We start from the raw sequence: 25,136 nt of genomic DNA on the forward strand, positions 1-25,136 counted from the left end.
AAGAAGCTAAAGGCAATGGTGAAGTGGAAAGCTTGAACAAGAGTATGAAAAATACACGACTGAGGAAAAAAATGGAAACTTGAAGAAAAGTATTTTACTGAATTACTCAATGCATGTCATATGTCATTCACAGCTTTATGCAAAGTACAGATATCATTAAAAATACTTCATATGAATTCACAAAACTGGTTAAGTTAGATATCTGACAACATAAATGCATCCGCACATACCTACATTCCTCTCATTCTATAAAACCAGTCCTCACCAGGATCTCAGGGGGAGGGCCATATATATATATACCCCACAGCCTAAGACATCATTCTCCCTTTCTAGCCACTGAGTCTGTAAATAAGAAAAGGGAAGAAATGAGGACCCCCTTCAGAAAGCAAGGTTTGAAGGCAAGGTAAGCTCGTGGTCAAGGGAAACATGAGGCCAGCCCCACGTGTCCACACATCCACTAGAGTCCCCATGCCTGGCAGTGCAACCTGTGCTCAAATAAAAATTCCAAAGGCTCTTTTAAAATAAATAAATAAAAACTTGAGGAATAGTAGGTACAGTTACAAAGAGATAATGCTTTAGGAATCGTATTTTTAAAGCCACAGCTCCCACATCTCTTGAGCAACCACTGCAAGCTGTGCTGAATCCATTCATGTTGGGAAGCGTCATGGGCTGTAGCTGTGGCCTCAGCAGCACAGCTGATCTCAGCTTTGGCAGCCCACGGCCTCAGTGAGACTCCTCACTGTGTTGTGTCTTTTGTTGAAGGCTGTGCCATAGCACAGCACTGTGAAGCTCGTGCTGAGCTCTGGGTGCTTTTCACCTATGCACCTCAAGCACCCTTCAGGTAGAATGCAGGTGCCCCAGAAGAACTGCTAGAAAATGCCCTTTGTACCCCTGGGGCTGGCCAACAACCGAGCCATCTGAATGGCACAAATGGCTGCTGAAACTGACAACAGATGGCTCTGATGTGAGCAGGACCTAGCAGAGCAGCATCAGGGAGCTGGAGACACCATCTCAGTGAGTAAGCTGTCCAAGGCTCTTGCCTTTCCAAGCCAAAGCAGGGATGTTTGATCGGTGACAAATGTTCTGTTTCAGGATCATCGTGGAGCTTTCATTATTTATTGAAACTAAAGGAGTGACAACACTCTACTCACCCACAGGGCAGCACTTAACTGGAGATGTGCGTTATGCGCGAGCATCTTCTGTCCAGCGACGTAATTGGGATGCTGGAAGCAGCGCTTTCAGTGCTTGAATTAGGATCCCAATTGGGAAACAAAATCCTTGCAGATGGTGGGTTTACTTATGAAGATGCTGCATTTCAAGTTTTAGAAGGAATCACCTCACTCTGGAGGAAATTCTCTCTGAAGAAGTATTTCTGAGCAGCTACTACATGGAAGACTGTCAAGAATCAGGGGCCAACAGATGTGGGACTATCTCAAATACAACTTTGAAGATCTGTTTTTCAACAAACGTTGAACACAAAGGCCTCAGTCAGTAGCCTGCCTGTTACCGTTGTGAGGTCTTCCCTCTCCCCCAGAACCATTGCACACCATGCTGCATCAGTCACAGCCACCCACCAGGCTCAAGAGCTGTCCAGCTGAGCCACCTGCAGCAGCTGGTGCCTGGAAGCCAATGGCAGCAACAGTCTTTGCAGAGCACCTCCTCTTTGTAAGCGATGCTGGAGCCAGCGTGGAAAGTATTCTGTGTGAGCGTGGCACCAACATCACCTGAAAGCAGCATGAAATGTCCCAGAAGTGAGTTCTGAGTATTCACTGGCCCTTACACAGTCCCCATGACGTGCCAGATTTTGATAGCTGAACAGTCGACAAAACTCAGTTCACCATCTCTCAGATCTTTTCTCAGTAAGTCTTCTGGTGCCAGCTCAACTGCCTTTACTCAGTACATTGCTGAGTGGTCATGTCTTTACAAGCATTAAGTGGCTTCTTCCACTGCAAAAAGACCACAGAGTTAAGAGCCCCACACACAAAACACAACAATGCACATTGGAAACTAAAGCTGAGAAAGGGTTTTCGGACATAAAAAATAGCATCAGTTAAGAGACCTAGGGAGAGGAAGGTGGGGAGGATAGATAAATGCAAGTGCTGTAGATGTAACTCTGATATCATATAGGTGTAAAACAAATCCACAAAAGTAACGGAGCTGTGACAAGGCAAATATGATATTACAAAAAATCAGGTCCCACATACAGAAGATGTGCACACAAAAGTCTTAAATCCTGGTACAAATAAAGGAGCACTGGCAGAAACAGGGAGAAAGGTTTTGTGCAGAAATCTCTTTAAAATCTATTTTCCCTATGAAGTATCTTAATAGGATTGTAGCACTGGGAACATTCCCTGCCAGGAGAAGATGTAGCATGCAAATAAACAGTACCAACCATTACAACCACAGCACAGCTTCAGATGTGCAGTATGCCCCAGCCAACTGCTACCCATCTCTCCAGTATTACCAGAAGTAGCATTTTTAATGTTGTTTTCAAAATCTTTGTCCTTCACACAAAGTCAGAAAAAAAACCCAAAAAGGAATCTGACACAGAACGCTGAATTCCAGCTCTTAATTTTTCACATCTTACTGCCCTTCTGTAATTTCCAGAATTCCCTACAACTGACCACTCTCGGTTTTGCTGTTACCTTACATCATTCTTGCCAGGGAAGGTGCTGACCATGTGCCTATTTGTAAAATATTTTAATAACTTTAACTACTTGAAACACAATGCAATTTTATCAATAGAGGCCCTCCTCCACAAGCGGTGTATCAAACATACCAGCCTGAAACTGGAAAAACAATGGTGGGAAAGATGATGGACGCCAAGTCCTCCTGGACTGGACTAATTCTGCCAGAAAACTGAACATAAAGACAACTGATTTCAACATCACACGTTTATTTAAGTTTTGTATGATATACAGATGAGTTGGATCATACATTTTGTCATGAATTGTAGAAAAAAATGTAGAGAATATAAAAAATAACAACTAACCTGACTGGACTTAGGGAGAGAGGCACACCATTTCTCACTCCTACACGTCTAAGTTCACTAGCACCTTTAGCTGCTGAAAAGGGACTTTCTTCATCTTGATGCACATGGACAAGGACAAACTAAAATAAAAGAAATGCCAGAGCAGTCCACAGCAGGATAATCAATGACTGATCCAAGAGATAAATTACACATCTTAGAAAAATAAAACTCTTAAGTGGGAGGAATTCATATATCAAAGTCTCAATCTAAAAGATTCATCTAAGTAAGAGACTGATTCAGAACTGCCTAAAGGTATTTTCCACAGGAATGGCCCTTATAATTATGCTGTCTGTGAATAAGAACACTCCAACGAAGCACTCCTGCAGCAAGTGCAGTCACTGCATCATCAACTCTGGACTACACGTGCAGATTTATAAATAATGCCTATTTCTGAGGTTGCTTGATTAGGCATGGTACACAACCGTCCATGAAAAGAACACAGCATGTGCATTTGCTGTTCAGAGAATTTATCACCAAAAAAGATCAGATACAAAGAAAAAATGTCTAAATAAAGAGAACTTTTGCAATTCTCCAAGAGGAAGGACAGACTCTTGGAAACCGCCCAAGCATAGCAGACACTACCAAAGAACTTCTCTCCAGAAGTCATCTACACCTGGATGCTGCTGCACCGGGCATGCAGTGGGTAGAGCAATTGTGGCTTTTAAGATGGAATTCAAGACTAGGATTTAGCTGCAGAATAAATAAACCATCAAAGAACACAGAGTCAATGTGGCACAGTCAGATTTAGCAAAACACAAATCATGCTGGACACTCCTTCAATGCAGCACATTATAAATCTAGCTCAGATATGAAAGAAGGATGCAAATCCACAGCATTGAGATCATCTTCTACAGCCCAGTACTAGACACAGCTGACAGAGGTGGGCTGGAGAAACAATCATCATCGAGGGCCACAGGTTTCATCAATTCCCCACGTTGAACCAGAGCCAAACAGTCACTTCTGGCTTTACTGTGGTAAGCCTAGCTTTTTAATCAGATTTTTGTTTTGATCCAGGTTTATCTTCAAGTAGGATACAGTTGTGCAGTGCCAGCACACTACCACCAGCACTGCATAGTCACCCCTGCAGATAAGATCTGTCAACAAACTGATTAAATGGTCTCTGAACCTTCTTCTCAAACTGCATCTGAAACATATGAGGCAACAAGGCAGCAGCAGACAGACTTGTAAGACTGAGGAAGCTCACATCCAAGTTTCCTTAGGGCCATCCCTTCAGCTGTATAGCAGATTGTTGCTGCCTACAAGGAGAACAGAAGGGAGATACAAACCTCTGTATTCCTAGAAGAGGAATAAGTAGATTGTAAACCTCTTGGCAAAGGGCAATTCACATTCCTCAGCAAAGAAATGCCCACTGCAAAATGTGCATTACATATATCATGTGCTGTTTGTTTAATCAAAGTTGTTCAAATTGTCCACGTCAGTGTTTCTTTGAGACAGACCTCGTCTCAAGCTCAATCTCTGTTTGATCTGAAGTTCTGTGGTTAGATAAACTGGAACAAGCAGGGCTCCTCTTCATGAACTCCACAGAAACAGCTTGTCCTTGTCCACAGCTGTGTCCTATGTTGGTGCTTTTAAAAATTAATGTTTTCATGCTTACAAGTGATATAATGCTTTTTTAAACTCAACAGAATGTGCAATTGTTAATTCACGTGCTGCTTCTGTGTGGAGTGATTGCACTTAAGTGTTGGTCCTCCAGCTCTTGCAAAGAAGGATCTCTCAAACATAAAATAAGAATATAACATTTCATTTATCACAGTTACTTAATATTTTATACTGAAATTGGATCAGAAGTAAGAAACATTTCTGTGCTGTGGTTTGGATATTCACCCTTAGTTTTCCTGCATTCCAATTTTTTTTCTTTGTTCCAGGAGGAAAGAAGTGAAAGATTCAGTAAGAAACCTTGGAAGATTTCAAAACAAAATTGTTTATTGCTACAATACACAAACCAAATGCAGCTACTAGCAATTTACATCTCCATTTTCATTAGATATCAGCAGTTGTCAAGTGCTTTGGAAGGATATGAAAGAGAATTTCATCTTGATACCTCTCATTTAGGTACAATGAAGATCTTGTTCCATATTTATGCAGTATGTAGGTTTGTATGTGCAACGTTTAACCACTGATTTTTTTTCTTTTTTCCCCATGGGAAAGTAGTAGCTATTTCTTCCACAAAGTAGAATTGAGTAGTTTAAGATTGTATTGGGCAATATGAAACCACAAAAATAAAATGATGGTGGAAATAATTTCAGACTTATGTTTTCTCTCCAATTAAAGTCTAACATGAAAACAAAGTTTTAGTGCCATCTGGTTGGCATTACCTGAAAATCTCAATTTCTGTGTGATTCAAACTGAAGAGTACAATGAGATCTATCAGATAAGTAAATCTGACCACATCTTCTTCAAACAAAAGAATCTGGCAACTTCAGTTCAAAGTAAATGGAAAAGCAAACACCAGTAATCTGACCACTTGCACAAGAGTTCTCAGCATCCACAATGAATGATTAATTGAAACAGTGTAGGTGTCCATCAGCAAGGCTATGTTTTCTGTGCTTTGAACAGCAATACAGTATATTTGGAAGAAAGAAGCTACAAGAGAAAAGGCTTCCACCTGGATCAGCAACAGTGGTCAAGAAAACCGTTCTTGCTGTTTATGTGACACAACAGCTGAACAAAAAGGTAATTTTAAAATGCTGCTTTGGATACCTTGCCTTCCACATAGCATGCAGTGCCAAAACAAAGTCATTGCCTGTATTACCTACCTGTCAAAACATTTCCCCTCAAGAAACATTGCAGTTACAGTTTCCCTCTAAAGACAGCAACATTTCAAGAACTGGTAAACTGTAAATAACTGAAGGGGTCCTCATGTATTCCCAAGACTATTCAGCATTCAAACAGAGCAACTGCAGGTACAAATATAGGGCTTATACCACATAGTTTGGATGCCTTCCAAATAAAGTATGCCAGAAACTTCCTCTATAAAGCTGAACATCCATTCATATGCTCTTGTCCCAACCAGCTGAGGAAACCCAGTCCCTGTGCACAAATACAATGGAAGCAATACAGAGAAGGACTTGAATGATTCAAATTCTAAAATACAAATCCCAGAGAAAGGTCCAGAGAGCCACGCGAGTCTCCCACAAGTTAGAAAAATACAAGGAAAAAATATTCCATCCAGACAGCTTTAAGGATTTTCATTTTAAATTCTAAATCTTAAAATTCAAAGAGACCAGAGACCCATGGCTAGAAATCTAACACAAAATAGAGAACAAGAACTACTTCAAAACACTTCTAGTTATCTATTTTCAGTAATTCTCTGTACTTTTTTGGTGTGTGTGTATGTGGTGACAGTACTACTTATGCTTACCTTGTTTAAGCAAAACCATGAACAGAAGAGCACATTTTGCTCCCAAATAACATCAATCAGCTAAAAAGTGATAATCCACCTCAAATACTGTCATTAGCAATTCTTCAGCCTACGTGGATTAGGAAGGTCTGAGGCTCCTGACCACATACCCAATACTACAGAAATTCAGAAGTGGTAGAAAGATCTCATAATCACTAGAAAAATCCACTGGCAAGAGTGAAACAAAAGAATTTCACTGTGAAAAAGAAAGTGATTAATCCTGAGCACAGATCAGAAAAGTTAAATGGAGAAGCTGCATGCAAAATAATCTGTAGAAATGAATGAGCAAAAGAGAAACCTCCTTGAGTCAAATTTTATGAGAGCAATGAAGATTGCCTTACAGGCTCAGAATAAATAGAATTGCACCATCAATATTTTAAATTCCAAAGAATTCCTTTCTCTTCTAATTTCTACTACAAGACAACTAACTCAAATCAACATTTCATGGCACCTTAAGAATTTGAATTGTTTTTATCCACTTACAATTTATGTGTCAGGTGCCTGAATCTCAGTTTAAATGGTCATCTCTGTTCCTCAAACACTTTATCTCATGGTACGCAGGTTGTATTTGTGCAGTTTGACCCCGAACTGTCCATGGATCAAGTGAAGTACTGCGACTTTGTTTCCCAGAAATAATCTGGGAAACAAAATAATGAAGAGGCATAACAAAAAGAACAACACAGCCACCAAGATTTGAGCTCTTGAGGATGCAGACCAGGTGCATGTTCCACACAAGACTCTCAGCACTGCTTCCCCTTTCCAGTCAACATTCGCTGAGTTACAACACTCCAAGAGAGAACTTGAGTTTCAGTCCAGTCAATTCAGTTAGCTAGCTGGCAGAAATACTAGGAATTTCAAAGCAAAAAACTTCCATTTGCATTCATCCCAGACCAGCCTTTTTTTCATGTCCTGAGGTTTGTTCAATATTGTTTCCATAATTTCATGGCAGTAATATTAATAAAATTGCACAATCTGCTATGGGAAATTGTCCAAAGGGCATGTAACGAGTCATGACAGCCACAATAAATAAGTGGATTGATATTGGCAAAGAATACTTTTCTTCTGTTAACAACGAAGTTACTTAAGGGGCAACATGATGTCCCACATGCTGAATTACTTCATTCCTTTGAAAAGGAATCTCTGAGTGTTCCAGAGACGTTCTCAAATTTGGAAAAACATATTTCAGCCTGAGGTCTTGTTCTTCTAATTTCAAAGCACACAAACCAAAAAGACTATTCTTCTGGAAGTATCCTTTCCAGTGTAAATTACAAATCATTATTCTTCACAATCAAAAGGCTTCAGAAACCAGTTAAGGCGATACCTTAAAAAGCAGACATTAACAACAACATATTGATTACAAATGGACAGGCAAAGAAAGTGGAGATCCAACTTGTACCAACTGCCAGCTCTTCCCCCGTAAAGATGGGAACTAACAACACATGGTAGGTTGTCTGTGTTGATGCAAATATCTAAGAAAGAGACAACCACGAAATTTCCAAAAGTGGTGTAATAGTACACAGCGGATTTTTACTTCTGCAAACGATAGTCAGGCACTATACTCAATGAGCAATCCTAGTGTAAAACACAAAAAATGGCTGAAGATGACAACTAAGCTCTACTGATATACTCACATCATGTCTTAGATTGCAGGTTCCCTTGTAAAAAGCCCATGTATTTCTTCCATGAGGTAGGTGTAGTTTCACTGTTCTTAACAAAGCAGATAGTCTTGAAAAAAACTGAAGCGCCACAAGAAGTTATAAATCCCAGAAAATACTCTTTAAACAGTCAGCTTTGCCTAAGAGGTAGTAGCCCAATTCTGCAGCAATTGATGACTTTGTGCAAGGCTGTATTTTTAAATGTGCTGTGCTACACAGTAACAGTCCAAGTTGAAGTTAACACAATTGCAAGCATAGTCAAACACCCATCATTATTTAGAAGTGCCAGATGCAAATTTTCCTGTTCAGCCAACAGTGAAAATAGGCATTTTTTTTTCTGTTCAGTGCAGTGAGAGATTCGAATGCCGGTACCAGAGAGCAGATGAGAAAGAACTAAATCATGCCTTACTGGATTCTATAGCAAAGTTTTTTCCAGACAAAAGGGAAGTCACTGATCATCAAGCTCTGACAACTATGAACCTAGCTGGACAGTCCCATGCTTTTCTCAATTCTGTCAGCAGCAAAGAAGAATTTCTCATTTTTGTTTGATTTCTTCATTCAATGAAGAACTAGAGTATGTGGAATCTGTTACAGGGTACAATTCTGGTAAAATGTTATTTTCTTTGAGAGCCATTTTGCATAAAGCAGATAGAAGACTGACTTGCTAAATATAAATATTCAAACCAAATGAAACAGATGGCAAAGAATATTTAATGAGTTCTATGTGGCATGGCAATGGAAAATGTAGAACTTCAGGGAGCCAGGAAAAACAATGTCAACAGCTCCTATGCTGTTTTCATAGACAAAATTCTGACCTAAATTTGAGATTCTTATCAGAATAAAGCATAACTTCATGTGCATTCTCCATCTCTTCAACTGTGTTCATCACAGAAAAAAGTCAGCATGATCCCTTTGAACGTTATCTGCTGAAATATTTTTCAAAATCATTAAAAGTAGTAAATCTTTTTAACTAAGTAGTATTTAGCCTGGAAAGAAAGTGTCAGAAAAAGACCTGGTTTAGGTTTACCACCAGAAATACAGATAAAACAATAACCAAGTCAAGAAATGGCATCAAATCATAACAGTGGGGTGTCAGAAAAACTCTAGTTTGTGTTACAGAGTACTTACAGAAGGTTGAAAACCATGTGACACGTACTTGAAAGAGAACCTTCCCTGAAGTGAAATGTGCTGGATTTTCACAGTAATACACAAAGTCTACTATCTTTTGCTAACTATAGGTTTCCCCTTGTCAGCAACTCTCATTCAGAATTCAAAGAACACTCGACAACATTTAAATAAGAGAGTATATGCGCTACATCATAGTGTACATACAGGAAAAAAGTGCACATTCTTTACAATCCGTTTTTGTATTCAGGAAGCTTCAATTTCTCATATTAAAAACATTCAGGGCATAAAACAAGTTTATATACTCATATACTCCTTTCCAAAAGGTTTGAATCACACAACACAGACAAAGCTGGTAAGTGCCCAATAAACTAAATCACTAGAATGACAAACAGAACCACTCTGGAGTACCACTTGCTCTTCTTAATGGGATCAACTACTGCCACAGCAGAAACAGCTCATTTCCCAACCGAGAAAAGAACACAATGTAATTGCTCAGCAGAGCAACAAAGAGTAGCAAACAAGGAAATTCAGGACTCTGCTTGCTTCCTTCAAAAAGATTAGGAGAAAGATCTCAGTTCACTACTAAAATAGCAATTATTTTCAGATTTAAGCACTTTGACTGGTTATGACATTGTTAACACAAGGTATTTCCTTCAAAACTTGAGTGGACAAAGCCAAGTTTTTGCCAGCAAACCTGTGATACTGTGCATAAGTGGTACGCCGCCAGCTATGAAGAATTTTCATCAGTTTTAATACTGTGGAGTTATTATTTTTTTTCTTTTTCAGTGAGTTAAGCATTTATTAAAATAATAGAGGGTTATAGTATTTGGTCTTCGTTGTTTCTTCTAAAGACATTTCTCTACAAACAATAGATTTACGAATTGAATGAAAAGCCCTGGTAAGGATCAGTGTTCACTAAAACACACAGTAAGACCAGAATGAATTTTCTAGGCTGCTCTCCACAGAACTCCGTAGTACCTGTTTTCAAGTTTGGCATTAAATAAATGTTCTTCTCACATTACTACTTTGAGTATTCCAGAGCAATCCAAAACAATTTATACTCATGTAGTAATGGAAATTTGACATAACTGACAAACTAGGATCCAGAAAATGATCACTTCTGCTCTCCATGGAGAAAGAGTATGATATAATTTCTAAAGGCCAGCAAATCCTGAGGCCTTACTAGATGTGTCTATGAGAAGAAGAGTGAGTGATCAACCTAGAAGACAGGACACATCCCAGAATGCGAGCACAGCACCTCTTCTGGGTAAGGACAGTTCTGAGTACTGTCAACACATGAAGACACAGACCACATTAAAAGGTGAAACAAAAACCATGCTACGTGGTCCACCAAGAACACAGAGTTTATAGTGAAATTTATTGTTCTGCTTCCTAATACAATAAGCTACAAGGTACATACAGTATAAAACGAGAACAGCAACAAAGCAAAGGTGATAAAACATTATGTGACAGTACAGTGGAGGTAACATCTGTCTAATCCTTCCACTTTATCCCAATAACAGCAGCTAAAACTACTGGCCCTCCCCCACCCTCCCCTCCAAAAAATATTTAAAAGTAAACTGTTTCTCTGATTTAGGAGCAGTGGGATTTTTTTTTTAAATTTTTTCTTTTTGAGGGCATTGGTTATTTGCCAATATCTCAAAAAAATTGCTGAAACTAAAACAACAAATGAAAACTGTGAAGGTGGGAGTGACATGACCCATGCAAGATGCTCATGACACCTTGGTTCACATCTCCTTAGAGCAAGAGGCCTGAAAAGAAAGGAAAAGTTTGTTACATCAAGTAAAACAGCAACTAAAACTGGCAGTTAAGATACAGCAAGCCAAATCTGAACTAGGCAGGACTAGGCACAAAGCTAACTATTCTTACAGTGTTGTAACTATTACTGCTGGCGGGTTTCAGACTGAGAGCTGACGACCTTTCTCCTTTAGGTTTTAGACGCTGTACAGGGGAAAGTACACTGAAAGTGCACAGCTGACACCTACTGTATCAAATAACCTTGTCCAGAAGAACTCTAACAGTGACATGACCTGCAACCTCAATACTTCATGAACAAACCAACCAATAAACATCAAGGCCATAAACATGCAAGATGACCAAATACATACCTTAAAGGCACAAAATTCCAATTAACCACTTTTTCATATATACTTGGTGCGGTTGAGGGCTCTCTCTGCAAGATGACCACTCTCATCTGTTATCTTCTCCCAATCCGTTTGTCCAACAACAAAACCAATGGCCCTTTTCCTGTCTGCATCTTTCTTTTCTTCTAGGTCTGCCCACCGCACCTATGGAGAACATACTGTCAATAAGATGCTTCCTTTAAGAATTCCTGAGATGCATCTAAGCTTGCAGATAAGAGTACAAGAATTTCAATCTGCACATAGTTTAATTCCAACAGGTACCTATGAATTTGTTTTCTGATGAGTAAAGATGGAAACTACACCAGCTGCACTATTTTTAATTGAATATCCTGAATGTACCATGAAGTAGAAAAAATGTAGGGATGATAAGCATTTTCCATTTTGATGCTGTAATCCTGAGAGCTGAAAAATCACTACAACTATTCTATTTGACACAATGCTTTCTTCAAGAAGAATCGAAGATTAAGTTAGTGCCTTAATTTCTGTATAACCTGTCTTTTTAATGCACAAGGGAAACATTGAGAATATTACAAAACTACAGGATACAGCCAGCATAAAGAGTGACTCAGCAATGAACGACTGAACGAGAGACTGTTTTTTTCTCTGTCTGCTGTGATAGTTTTTTTATGCACGTCTTTCCACTAAGAAACTTCTTCATACATTTTGTTGTCTCACATGTTTACAGCTGCATCTGTTGCCTTTGTGACTCTTCTCAGTCATGCACATCGCTTGCACTTGTCCTGTTCAAATACATACAGTCATTCCCTCAACCACAAAACCAGATAACTGATAAGGGGGAGTGCAGCAATTTGCGGTACACAGAAAAGCAATCATAAACTTAACAAAGATTAGTCTATAGCTATTGATGTTAGCTATGTTCTGAATACAAGCCTGTATATTCTTTTTTTTCCCCACATGTAGTGGCAGTTGTGACAGTAAACCTAAGATTTAAGAATACAGGACAATACTAACGCACTATCCACATAAAATGGTAAGTTTAAGCATGTTGTAACCAGTCAGACCTTAAGATGAAATTCTGAAAGCAAAAGGTTTTCTTTCTGCTTTGGATAACAAACACACACACACACACACCCCTCCTCCTATTACTTCTTTCATCTTCTACCATGCAAGGTATGTGCAGGAGTTAACTTCTACAAGATCTAAACAATACAAGACCTACATAGCTGTCACTTTATTCCTCATGTGAATCTTTTCGAAAGTAAGCACAGTGTACAACAGAATGTTGTTTTAATAAAATAACCATAATCTTATCTTAGAATGCATTGTATCTCATCAGAGAACATACTGCATAAGAAAAGGACTCTAAAGACTCCTCTGAAACAAGGAGTATCTTAGTCCTCACCATGAACTGGGACATGACTACATCCCTCAACAGCCATGCCACGTGTAGTTAACCTTCACTATCTACAACTCAGTAAACATAATCTGTTTACTTCCAGAAAATACTATATTCTCAAAAACACTCTCCTACAGAATTTAATAAGAACACTCGAATGAAAAGTGAATCAATAAAATTCCCATATCCATAGAGAACGATTGACTTCGCATGAATTCTTTTTCAGAGATTGTTCATTCAATGTTCATCTACAGAAAGTCATTTGAAAATACATTACCCTCTTTTTTCCAGGTTCAGAAGCACGTGTATCATAGTCATCTGGAAGCTGCAGATAATCTTCCATTCTGCTGGCAATTGCTTCCCAGTCACGTTTCCTTTTAGTGCCAGTCCGCAAACCATCCAGCTTGTCTGAGAACAAACACAGAGCCTCAGAGTTAAAGGAGATATTTTTTCTACTATTCACACAAACAAAGACGAAGGTGGAAATAGCTTCAAAAGAATGAGCAGCAGAACTTGTACATCCAGTTGTCTTGACAGGTAGAATGATGAGGGTTGAAATAAACTAGAAGACTCAGCACAATTTTCAAGTTTTATTGAACTTTCACATTAACTGTGTGGCAACAACACTCAGTCTTTTTATTTGCAGGAAGGAGAAAAGCTTGTTTTTTTGGGCGTTCAGAGCGTATAGAGTCTGTCCTTACAGTTACAACAGAGCCACCCATAGCTCTTTAAGGAACTACAGATCCACTTGTTAGAACACAATACTAAAGCTGTAGCATCTTTCCCAGACTTGTGTCAGCCATGATACACATGCAATATCAGGGAATAGGTGGTAGTCTTATAATGTAATGCATCAAATACAAGTTTTCAAAATACCCCTTCTGCTGAACAAAACCTCCCCTTAAGCCCTGACCTCCCTTTTTATTTCTCCCCAAAGGAAGAACCACCCCCAGAAGCCTCAGAAACGTCAGAATCTTTTGTTGCACGTCAGTCACAAATATCTGAAAAATACGATTGTCCAACAGTCACCATTTTCTTCTTTTCCTTACTGAATCAACAAAGACATTAGGAAAAACAATTCTAAAATTTTGTTCCTCTTTCGATACTTATTTCCAGTGAAAAGAACATCACCACCTTGAAATTATATGGTAAACTGCTTTTAGGAAGAAGACAAAGGAATTGCTCATTTTGAGGTTATGAACAGTAAGACATGAAAACAAAATCTAGCTCCACAAGTCAAAGTAAATCCTAGTACTTCTGTGGTTGGATGGCCCCATTCTAAAACCGACTAAGCACATGAAGAAGAAATAATAAGCACAGTAATGATATTCTGTGGACCACTTCCAGTTATATCAGTAACATTGCTCAAAAGTCAGTGATGTAATCAAAATTACCCACAGAAGGCCTCTAAATAAATCAAATACACAAATATATTCAAATATATTTTCTGGAGAGCAGAAGATGATGTTCAGAAGTATGTATTAAAGAAGATCAGTTCAGAGATGAGTATTTTTTACTTAATATAGGAGATAGAAGGCGAGGCAATGGTGATGTAAACATGCCAGTAAAGTTTCAGTGCCATAAACTGCTGAAGTAATTTCTCCCTCATACAACTAGGTTTTTTTTTTTTTTTTAAGAATCAACCTCTGCCCCATTTCCCTGCAACAGATACAGAATTTCTTCTAAGAAAACATTTAAATTCCTCTCTGCCAAACAGAACATTTAAGAAAACTCTGTGCAGAATATTTATCTGTTACATTATATCTTGTTACATGATTCACTTATGATTCTTCTTTAGTTCTAAGTTAAATCTGCCAAATTTGAAGCTCAATCTCCACAGAAAGATGGTACTCCCTCTAGAAGACAAAATCAATTTACACAATATTCCTGTTACTCAGCATGTAACATCTTGCACTACTTCTTCATATTATTCTCAGAATGATCAGCGCAGACCATTCACAGAATAAATGTTTCCAGAAAAAAAAAAAAAAGGACATTAAGAGGGATAGCAAGGAACAGTGAGGAGCATTTAGGAACGTGAAGAATTGAGAGTCCAGAAGCTATGATGATATTTATGCATAACGCAGACACATTCTTGTTGGAAGACAACATGCTCTAATGCAAGTGTATCTCATTACCATGGTGGAAGAGTTCACCCTCCAAGGTCCCTTGGGACAAACAGACAAACTGAAAACACTGCTAAGAAATGTATAACTCATAACCAGACTTCCAGAGACATTCAGAACATGACATCCCCCCCAGTCCTTTTTGTTACTGCTACGCAAAATTTATCTCCTTCCATGTTTAAAGTTGGTTTGTCTTTCCTGAGAGATCTGCTCCCATCTATACCACTGTGGTCCATGTGCAGCAGACACACTCTAAGGTGATATAGGTTCATAGGTACATTAGGTTGGAAAGGACCTACAAGATCATCTAGTCCAACCATCCTCCTAACACCATCCCTACCCACTAAACTACTAAATATGAAATGCCTACCACAAAACACTGCAAAGAGAGCCTATTTTTTTTTAAACTATTATTATTTTTAAACTTTCTGGAAAATGAGACAAGGTGCCACTGTGTAACATTGGTGCTTGTGAATATTTATGATAGACAATTACTCAGTGTTAAACGGTCAAACAAATTCTTGTACCGTTTCAATTTTAAAAACAATGAAACAGTAGCATTTTAAAATACCTATTGAACTTAAAAACTCACCTTGAGAATTTTAATAATAAGGTTTCAGAAAGTAACTTACTTCATCTGCTCCTTCAAAAAATGAATTTATCAATCAACTAGATTTCTGCAATTCTTACAGGAAAGCCGCAATGTTTTAAGTAGAATGTTATTTGCATCCCAGAACAGATTTTACAATGGCATCAGAACTTCAGCTTTGGCACAGCTCATTTCACCATTCACAGAAGTTTGTCCAACTCACAGTTAAGCCATGCTTCCAAACAGGCTTGCACTGAACATTTACAGTCAGTCTTTAAAAATATGTCTCCATTTCAGTAAGGTTAAGAACCTGTGTGTAAGTACACGCTAAAACTGAAGTAGTAGTGACTAAATTTTAGAGTAAAAATATGGTTGTGCAGTCACAACACGTAAGGAAACAATATACCAGCACACAGTCAGAGGAATGCATCGTTCATGCCAAAGTAAATTTAAATGAAAGCAAGAGCTCTGGGGCAAGTAGTATGGAGACTAGCACAGTCAGCACTGCAGCTAAAAGAAGCCAAACTTTTTGGACCTTTTCTGAGTCTTATCATGATCAGTAAGATCTTACTGTGTTCCCATGTAACAGTGTCCATTCCGAAAGAAAACCAAAAGGCAAAACAAGATTTACAGTGCTGTTTTTGGATTCCGCATTAAATGACTTGTGAAGACTCACGCCTGTTGGGACTGAGGTAATAAATCTAGTGGGCAGGCCAGCTCCCAAGAAACAACCCAATTTTGGAACAGCAAATGCATACCACAGTTTGCATGCCATTCAGGAAATAATTTTAAGAGGTCATCAGTTGAAATGGGCCTTCAAGTTAATGGAATCATCCTTACTTGCAGACTGCAGGTGTTTATAAAGCATACCCAGAGCTAAAAGCTCTCTGACCTTGCAGAGAACTTTTTCAAAAAACCCCAGTGTTCATAACACAGGAATGTCAGGCTTTTTAAAAAATATCTTCTGTTAGAATTTACATCTAATCTACAGTTCCATATATTTGTAAATGGGAATCTGGAAAGTACTTATAGAAGAAAAGTTGCAAATACAGATCTAATAGAAATACCTTTGCAGCACCTGTATCTGTAACTTGTAGCTAGCTAAAGTTCAGTTTGTTAAGTGAGTTCTGATTGTTAAAGGATTATTTCAACAATCTTACAAGCAATTTATTTTAGAATGTAATTAATGTTGCTGCTGCTAACTCCCGATTTTACATTTATGTTGAGACCATATAAAAATCCTCTTGCATTTTACATTACAAAGTTTACCCACGGAAAGAAAATCAGTGCAGTTCTTTGCTATCTATTAGCAGTAGTTGACCAAGAGTGAGGTAAGCTTTGAAAGCTAACTGTAAATTTCTGCTGCAGTCACAGTCCCTGTGTTAATGAAAACAAAACATAAAAGTGCTTTAGGACAAACACTAGATTCCCACTGTACTAATAACGTGCATGGGATGAGTTAAAGTTCACTGTAAGCAGTATAACACATCTGTTCCTACTATTCAGTGTTCACAGGACCATGTTATTTAGAACAACACATAGCATATCAAGCCTTGTGTCCTTCAACAATGAAGCACTGAAAAAAAAAATCAATACAAACTTAAGATATAATCTTAAGATATCAAAAATAATTAACTCTTAAATCAAGAGCGCAGAAAAAACCTCAATTAATTATGTCTTCACGTGCCTAGCTGTTTGACATGTCGGAACCTCTGAGGCTCCTTCAGTTGTAACGCAGGTGCCACAAAGTCCATATATACCACAAATACTTAGATCACTTAAAAAAAGAGCACAGCAGCAAAAGAGATGGTGCAGCTTCACAGTTAACAGTAAGAGATGAAAGGCTGTTTTATGTAAGCCAGAACTTCCAGAGTTATTTCTGCTGTACAACGGTGTAATGGTTACTGGAAAATAGTGATACACAGGGTTGTACCACACATGAAGAAGTAGATCTCAAAATTGTCATGATGTGCTGTATCCCATTCAGGTATTTGTTACTTCTCATAGATGTGACAGAAAATTGTAATTTTATGCAGATTCCACTGATAAAATATTGACTTCGTAACATTATTCTTCATTAGGAAAAAAAATTAATAAACCCATAACTGAAAAATCCTTCTCACATTTACGCACTCCATCACACCCATGGTGCCTGCATTTCAGCCTGAAAGTTGCTTTTGGTTTGGACAGAATTATAGTGTCAGCACTTAAGTACAATGCAGCCAGCATATCTAATCCAGAGAGCAGTAAACAAAACGCCCTTGTATTCCTGTAAAGTCCATTCTGCATCCCTACTAAGAATTCTACTACTCTCCTGGAATTTGAAAAGCATGATGAACTTTTAAATCATTAGTGCATACATTTTTGAAAACACAATAATACATATGGCACTTTTGTCCACACACATGCCAGTTATGGAAAGGAAGATGCAACTTCAGTACAGTTTTACTTACTATGCAAGTATCCCAGAAAGTAAGAAGTTACTGATGACATTTAGGCTTGAGAAAAACATACGCAGGATGAACAAGAATGTAGTGTAATGTAAACTGACACTTTGCTTTTTGTAATGTGGAAGAGATGAACAAAGAATAGAAATACTGTTTGCTTTCAATTTTACAACAAAATACTTTCCGTGAACAGATGAAAGAGCAATTAATGAGGATACAACACAGTGATAGCTACGAAGTCATAACTGCCTTGGCTCTGGCAGCAGAGAGAAATTCCTTTCTTTTGTATAAAGGTTTTTACAGTTTCAGATACACATAGGAGACCAATACATTTATCTGTCTTTATTAGGGAAGCCCAGTCAAAATGAAAATTAAAGATTTGCAAATATCAGATACCAACTATAAGAAACAGGAAAAAATAAATACCCACCTAGCTTTGCCTCAGAAGTGTCCATCTCCCATTTGCTTTTCGGAATGTAACCCTAAATCATACACAGAGAGAAGCTCGGAGGATTAGAGAGAGATACACATGCATATCACTTTTGAACTGGAAACAGCATTACAATGGGAGCTTAAGGTATTTCTTTTTGTAAGACACAACTCTTGTTATCAGGTGAAGGAAACAAATTACTCAGTATTTCATAACTTCTGCATCCACTTCCCTTTCAGTGATTTTAGCAGCCCTTGCACATCATTACAAGAATGCTGCTTCCGACATAGAACTCCAAACAAGTCTAACAGATAGCAAAATGATGCTGTGTGCACTGTTACTAGATTATATAAATCCCAGGTGGCAAAGTTCCAGCAACACAATTTATCAGGCATTAAGAATATTCAAGGCTTTACAAATACAAACGCAAAAGTTACCTAAGTCACATGCTTTTAAGAATGTATTTCCAGATTTACTACACACAAGTTTCATTTAATCCTTTCAAATAAATATATTCTTTTCTAAATGCTCAGTCCACAACAAAATTATTTTTCTATTTTAAAAAAGAGTTAGCATCTGCTGAATCTCTGAGATTTAACTGCTAGTTTTCATTTAAAATAACTCTCATCATATTTCAGTGATTCCTTCCAAGCACCCTTCCCCTACAAATAATGGCACCAAACATTTTATATGTAACTATCTTTAGCCAGTTCATTCCTTGCAAATGAAGATGAGGATATTAAATTTGGCAAAAGGTATTTATTTTAAGTATTTTCTTGCAATTTATTTTGTACTCTTCAACAAGTAAATCCTTAAGCAATACCTTGTAACAGATTTGGTATGAAACTATTTACGTTTCTCTGCAATCATGTAAAAAGCCGACTGTAGTGAAACCAAACCTCTGTGAAGGTTCCACTGTTTTAAGAAGGATTTTTGGGAAAAGAACCACTCTAGAAGATTTCAGCAAACAATCCACAGAGCAGTTTTAATACACTAACTTGTTCCCTGCTCTACTTATATGTTGTCTCCAGTACAAATACATGTGTATTAGTGAATGCTAGGAGTTACTAAATCAGAGTGCAACATTCCAGAGAGCTACACTGCTTTTGGTTATCTTCAGCACTGCTTTCCAAAATCCTTGGCAGATCTCTCTTCTGTCAAGTATACATCAGTGATTTGAGATCATCAAGATTTCTGTATTTTAATGTTTGTTAATTGATTCTGTAATTAGTATAAACTAAAGGTGTTTGTGCTGCAGTATTTTGTTGTGACAGAAAACATTCAGGTACGTATGTATATCTTCTAAAATCAAGTTGCACATTAAAAGTTTCTCAGAAGTCACACCACAACTAGAAGCCTGTATCAAAAATGCAATGTGTGATACGCTAGTCAGAACACTAAGTTAAATGCATCAGTAAATCATACCATGGAGCACAGAAAAGCAAGAACTGCCTGAACGCTTCAAACAACCCTACAAGAGTTGATAATAGCAACAAAAGAGTGACTTGGATGGTGTGAAATGCCCTAATGTGTGCTGATGTATCCAAGTCCTCAGATAGGATAGAAAAAGATTAAGACCAGATAGCAGATGGAGCTCCAGACCTCTCTTTTTCCACAGGATTAAGAGAAGTATAGTAAAATGAACAGAAGAAACTTACTGACTGTTCTCAAGAAGGTGACAGATATGAAACACAATGTACTGTCCCACCTTCCTGTCTGACATATCTCTCTGAGATTAGCCAGGTGACTCTACAGTAGAGATTACATAGAGCAGATAATTCTTTGATATTTATCACCTCTCATGAATCTGAACAGAAGGCATACTTTTATGTAGATTACTTTTAGTTATTAATATTTTGCATAATTTTCACCACCATGGTTTCTCCTTGTCTCATAAAGGCCTGTTCTTATAATGTGCTGTGCAATAGGACAGTCCCCAAAGCCCATAAACACACACACATTTATGTACATATTTATCTCAAAAGCTACAGACAACTTTCTTTTCTAGACAAAACCTGTCTTCAAGAAATGAGAAACTAGCAGCCATGATCTTGTAAACATGGATGCACCTTTAAAGACTTCTAACCACACCTTATGCAGTCTCATACTGTCAGAGAATAATTTAACCAAGAGAATGAATGAGTCATACTGCAAAAAAACAAAAACCAGATGCTGATTAAAATCCATTCTTCCTAAATTTTATTTTTCTTATTCTGGACTTCAGGTATTTTCTAGACTGCCACTCCTGAAGAAACATGTTTTGATTAAGAAAATGGAATTAGCTTGTCCCAGCTTTTGCTTACTTCCTGTTTATTGGAATTTAACTGCTTGGTTGTGGGAACTAGGATTTGACACTTTCAACTCTTTGAGCCCCGACCAACACACACCAAGAAGTTGCACACAGAGGCCTTCTAAACACATAATCCCAAGAGTCAGACCACAGGGCAATTCTCTAACTTTCATTCATCCAAGAGATCTCACCCCTCATCTTGGAAATACATTACTGACAAGGTCAGAATGCTTTGACAGAGAAAGTATTCTTCGTATGTTATCATATACTATGACAGTTGAGATGAGTTCTTTAGACACATAAGAAGAATTGAGTCTTTGCCCATTCTTCCCACCTCTCCACTTGGTGTGATACATAGATAATCTGGAAGAGAAAGCTACAGTGTACTGTAATTTATAAACAACTGTCTGCAAGAGGCATGTTGCTCTGATAATACTATTTGTAGCATACACTTAAAGATGATTTTAAAACTTCAGTTAGGAATAACAAGATTTAACATTGAAGTTCTCTTAGAAATGTTTTAAGGCAGGAATGACTAGAAATGTGTGTATTAAGATGGTACTGCTAAGAGTGGCAACAGGTTGGCATTTACAAGACTCTCCCTCAAACATATCAACAAGCATTTTGTTAGAGATGGCTGATGTGTCTCCTACCAGTTCACTCTCTTCTTCCTCTGTTGCATCTTTTTTGGCTTCTTCTTTCTGGTCTTCAATATTTGCATCAAAATCCTCCATCTCCACCTGTTACAAAGCACAAAAACAGACTTAAAAAGCACTGCTTGACTCCTAAAGCCATATCTTTCAAGCAAGTAAGCTGAATATTCCAAGTTCAAATTGAAGGATAAAGATATGATTAGCATAGCAGCAGAACTCCTGAAATGCCTCCCAAAGAAGGATGCAAAAACATAGCACATCTAATATGTGCATTATGGCAAACTGTAAATGGAAAGAAAAGGTAGCATACTTATATAGTAAGTATAATCTGCTAAATGCTATTTATCTACTCATCACGGGTCTCAATTTCTCAGAGCAGGGACCCAGAAAAGTTTGTTCATCCTTTTACTTATAGCTAAAATAAGTTATTACTCATTACTAATTATTTCTCAAGTTTCGATCCACTAATGTGAAAAAGTGCCAAGCTATGAGAGAGCAAAAATACCCTTCAGTTGGCCCTAACAGTTGCCAAAGAATGAAGTGGTTTTAACTCTTCCTCAAAGATCCATCAAGCCCAGGTTCTAAAAAACCCCTCAAAAGTAGCACGTGCCTTTGTAGACTGCATAACTGTTAAGAATAATGGAATACATTTGTTTGACAGAAATGTTGGCTTTCTACAGGGCCTGCAGAACCTGTTGCAATTGTCTCTTCCTCTGCTTCATATTTTCAGTATAGTCACATCTCCATAATTTATCCTTTTAACTAGCAGAGATATTCTTACCTCTTCAATAGCAGCATCTTGCAACAGAGAACGAATGTCCAGGCGCATCATGTGACGTGGTGCTGCCTCCCAGTGATCAGACATCTAAGAAAGAAAAACAAAGTACTTAAAAAATACAAGAGATTCAAAGGAAAAATCAAGAACAGATTCATCTTTTTGTTAATCATTTCAGACAAGCCCATGGAATAACTACCAGCTGTAGGGATTACGTAGACTGAAAGAGACCAAGTTTTCCAACAACCGCAGGAGCAAAAATGCAACACAACTTGTAATCAGTGACTTCATATCTATACAGTTACCCTGCTGATGTCCTTTAGCTTGCGTCCATGAACATTCCTTTTGGAACAGGTCTGGTTATCTGCACTCATTTCAGCCAAGTACACCTACAAAGATAATATTAGATGCTGTATCTTAGATGCAATAAATCAATTTTCAGAGCTCTTTTTTTATCTGATGATATAGGATCGCTGCTGTACATCTAAAAAAAGTAAATTTGTAATTGTAGACCACAGTGCTCTTAATGCGGGAAAGACTTTACATTCTGAAATACCAGCACACAAGTGTTAAGCATTTCAAACGTCTTTAAGATATTTACCTCAAAACCTTTGGTTTTTGCTGCGCTCCAAAACTGCTCAAAATGTCTCACTCTATCATTGATAGCATCAAGGATAATGAAAGGGAAGAAGCCATCATCCAATGTCTTTTTGAAAGTTTTAAACATGCTGGTACGGTAAGTCTCTTCCATATCAGCTTCATATTCATATTCCATCACCTGGTTTAATGACAAAGGCAATTGAGGACAACTATTAAACTACTAATATTCAACTGCTGAATATCCTGACCATGAAGTGCAACAGTATGGGAAAGGTTTCTTCCAAATCAGCTTTCAGTCACTCACCCATTCTGCCCTTAAGTTATATTAGGTATAGTTATATTAGTCACATTAGGAATTGGACTTCATGATCCTTATGGATCCCTTCCAACTCAGGATATTCTGATTCTATATTGACTTGTTTTACAAAACAACTCAAAGACCCCTGCATTCTCCCAAAACAAAATAAAGAAATTCTGATTGCTACTGTGTTGTACCACAATGTTTCGCTTCTCTGTAAAAATAAGCAGATCAATTAAAAGTACCTTCTTTTTCACTTTTTTCCCTGTATCTGGGTCTCTCTCTTCCTTTTCTACTTCAGTGATGAAATAGTCATCCAGGCTGAGCACTCTTGGTGCAGGTCCTCCACACTCTACTTCCTTATCCTAGGAGGAAAGCAAAACAGAAAACATGCATTCTAGAGTATCTATACAAATTTCATTTTGTTATGTAAGACACTCAAAATAGTACTGGCAAACTGCAACTCCCAGTTCTATATTCAAAATAAAAAGAGAGCAGTATTCCTCATGATTGCTAATAGTGGACAGGATTCACATCCTACATGAAAACACAGAACATGAAATAACAACAGATTGGAATTCTAGATTCTGGTCTTGTGTCTTCCACAAAGGCTGACTTAATTTTTACCCTCATATACTGAACCAAAAAAAAAAAAAAAAACAAAAAAAAAAGAGCAAATAAAGCACAAGAAAGAGATCACCACCACTACAGTGAGCAGTTGTCTACATACCCTGATGAGTTTTGCTACATGTGTCTTTCCACTGCCAGGCAACCCTCTCATGATGATTACAATCTGAAAAAAAGATTGCGTATGAAAAGGCAGGAGACTACTATATTTAATAATTTCATATTAAAAAAAATCTTCTGTAGAATTATGTGCCCTGGGCTCACCATTATGAATATCATAAAGGCAAAGCCAGTACAGTGCTTCACTGCCAGGTTTTACAAACAAGGTTGAGATGCATGAAGGAAGTTCCCTAGGAATACTAATAAGATTATGTGATGTTAGCTTTCTCAGTTCACACTGCATAAGCTGGTACAAAACTGGTTACAATAAAACTAATTTAACATATCTTGCATACATGCTTTATAGGCTGGATTTTGTCCTGATTTTTTATTATTTTTTTTAATAGTGTACTGTCACCTCTCTGACTCTTGGTAAAGCTGAAACTTTCCTTTGATACATCAAAAACCCAAGCGAAGACCTCAGAAGAATATAAAACACAGAGATATTACCAACTAATAGGAATTTCATATTATCTTGCCTAGGAGGTTTACATCTCCTCTGGAGTCCTTAGGGCTATGCTACAACATTCTGGGTTGCAAAGAAACCAACAAAATTTAAACTGCTTCCTCAAACACAGCCTTCTTCCCAACATACCACACTCATGAGCTTTTTACCTGTATACAAACTTCAAGGAAACTGTTGCAACACATACGCACCCTTTCTGGCCTGCTATCTCGTCCTGGTGGCTTCAAAATATCATCTACATTTTTAGATTCTGGCTTCCTTTCCACTCTTGGAGCAGGTGGTGGCTGACGGGGCATTGATGGAGCAGAAATAGGAATCCTTTCCTCAGGATAATTTCTACGATCACCTTCAAATTCCAGTGATTGGACAGAAGAATTTTCTTAGTTAAGAAAAATTAAGAAATTTTAATAGACTCTCATTACTTTAGGATAAATTCACGGATGTTTCCCCAAAACAATTTAAAGTTCTAGTTTGGAGACTAATACAGTCAAAGGCATTTCTAGCAGAGTATGTAACCACTTTCCCAATCCCACTCCCACTGAGAAACACAATTTTTTTTTTTACATTACCCAAATAAATTTTCAGGAATGCTGTATTCTTCATGAAGAAATACTGCAAATCAATTGATCTTCTCCTAACTCCACATCTGTTAATCTGTATTTCTCATAAAATTTATCATACTTTAGCAAGTCTTCAGGACTGAGAAACTGTACCTCCAAACATGGATGGCCCATGATCATATGCTGGGCGATCTGCCTTCCTTTCATACGGTGGTCGGTCAAATCCACCCCTCCTGGAGGAGGGATGGTCTTTCTTGTCACGGTAAGACGGAGCCCTTGAAGGTGTGGTAGGAAGAACCCTGCAAAAGGAGAATTCTGTGTTTTCCTAGAATTTCTACTATGGACTCCAGAGAGAAATG

At 37.8% G+C, this 25,136-nt stretch overlaps 1 protein-coding gene across 8 annotated transcripts in view; it reads right to left on the reverse strand.

Annotated features, from left to right (window-relative positions):
* Positions 1-10,594: 10,594 nt before the first annotated feature.
* YLPM1 (YLP motif containing 1) overlaps positions 10,595-25,136 on the reverse strand; it is a 33,673-nt gene continuing 19,131 nt past the window's right edge. For 4 of the 8 annotated variants that reach the window (XM_065752520.1, XM_065752563.1, XM_065752512.1 and 1 more), the window contains 12 exons: positions 24,931-25,076; positions 24,409-24,596; positions 23,696-23,758; positions 23,211-23,330; positions 22,669-22,845; positions 22,373-22,456; positions 22,074-22,157; positions 21,293-21,379; positions 18,350-18,401; positions 13,035-13,165; positions 11,365-11,544; positions 10,595-11,007 (listed from right to left, as the gene is read on the reverse strand). In XM_065752520.1, coding sequence (XP_065608592.1) covers positions 11,398-11,544; positions 13,035-13,165; positions 18,350-18,401; positions 21,293-21,379; positions 22,074-22,157; positions 22,373-22,456; positions 22,669-22,845; positions 23,211-23,330; positions 23,696-23,758; positions 24,409-24,596; positions 24,931-25,076 — 1,279 coding nt within the window. In that variant the 3' untranslated portion in view covers positions 10,595-11,007; positions 11,365-11,397. Of the gene's footprint in view, positions 11,008-11,364; positions 11,545-13,034; positions 13,166-18,349; positions 18,402-21,292; positions 21,380-22,073; positions 22,158-22,372; positions 22,457-22,668; positions 22,846-23,210; positions 23,331-23,695; positions 23,759-24,408; positions 24,597-24,930; positions 25,077-25,136 lie in introns of those variants that run through there. The other 4 variants (XM_065752539.1, XM_065752556.1, XM_065752548.1 and 1 more) reach the window with 4 other exon arrangements.

This window comes from Cyrtonyx montezumae, unplaced genomic scaffold, assembly GCF_038088225.1.
Source record: "Cyrtonyx montezumae isolate F1298 unplaced genomic scaffold, pur_monq_1.0 scaffold_10, whole genome shotgun sequence".
Taxonomy (NCBI): Eukaryota; Metazoa; Chordata; class Aves; order Galliformes; family Odontophoridae; genus Cyrtonyx; species Cyrtonyx montezumae.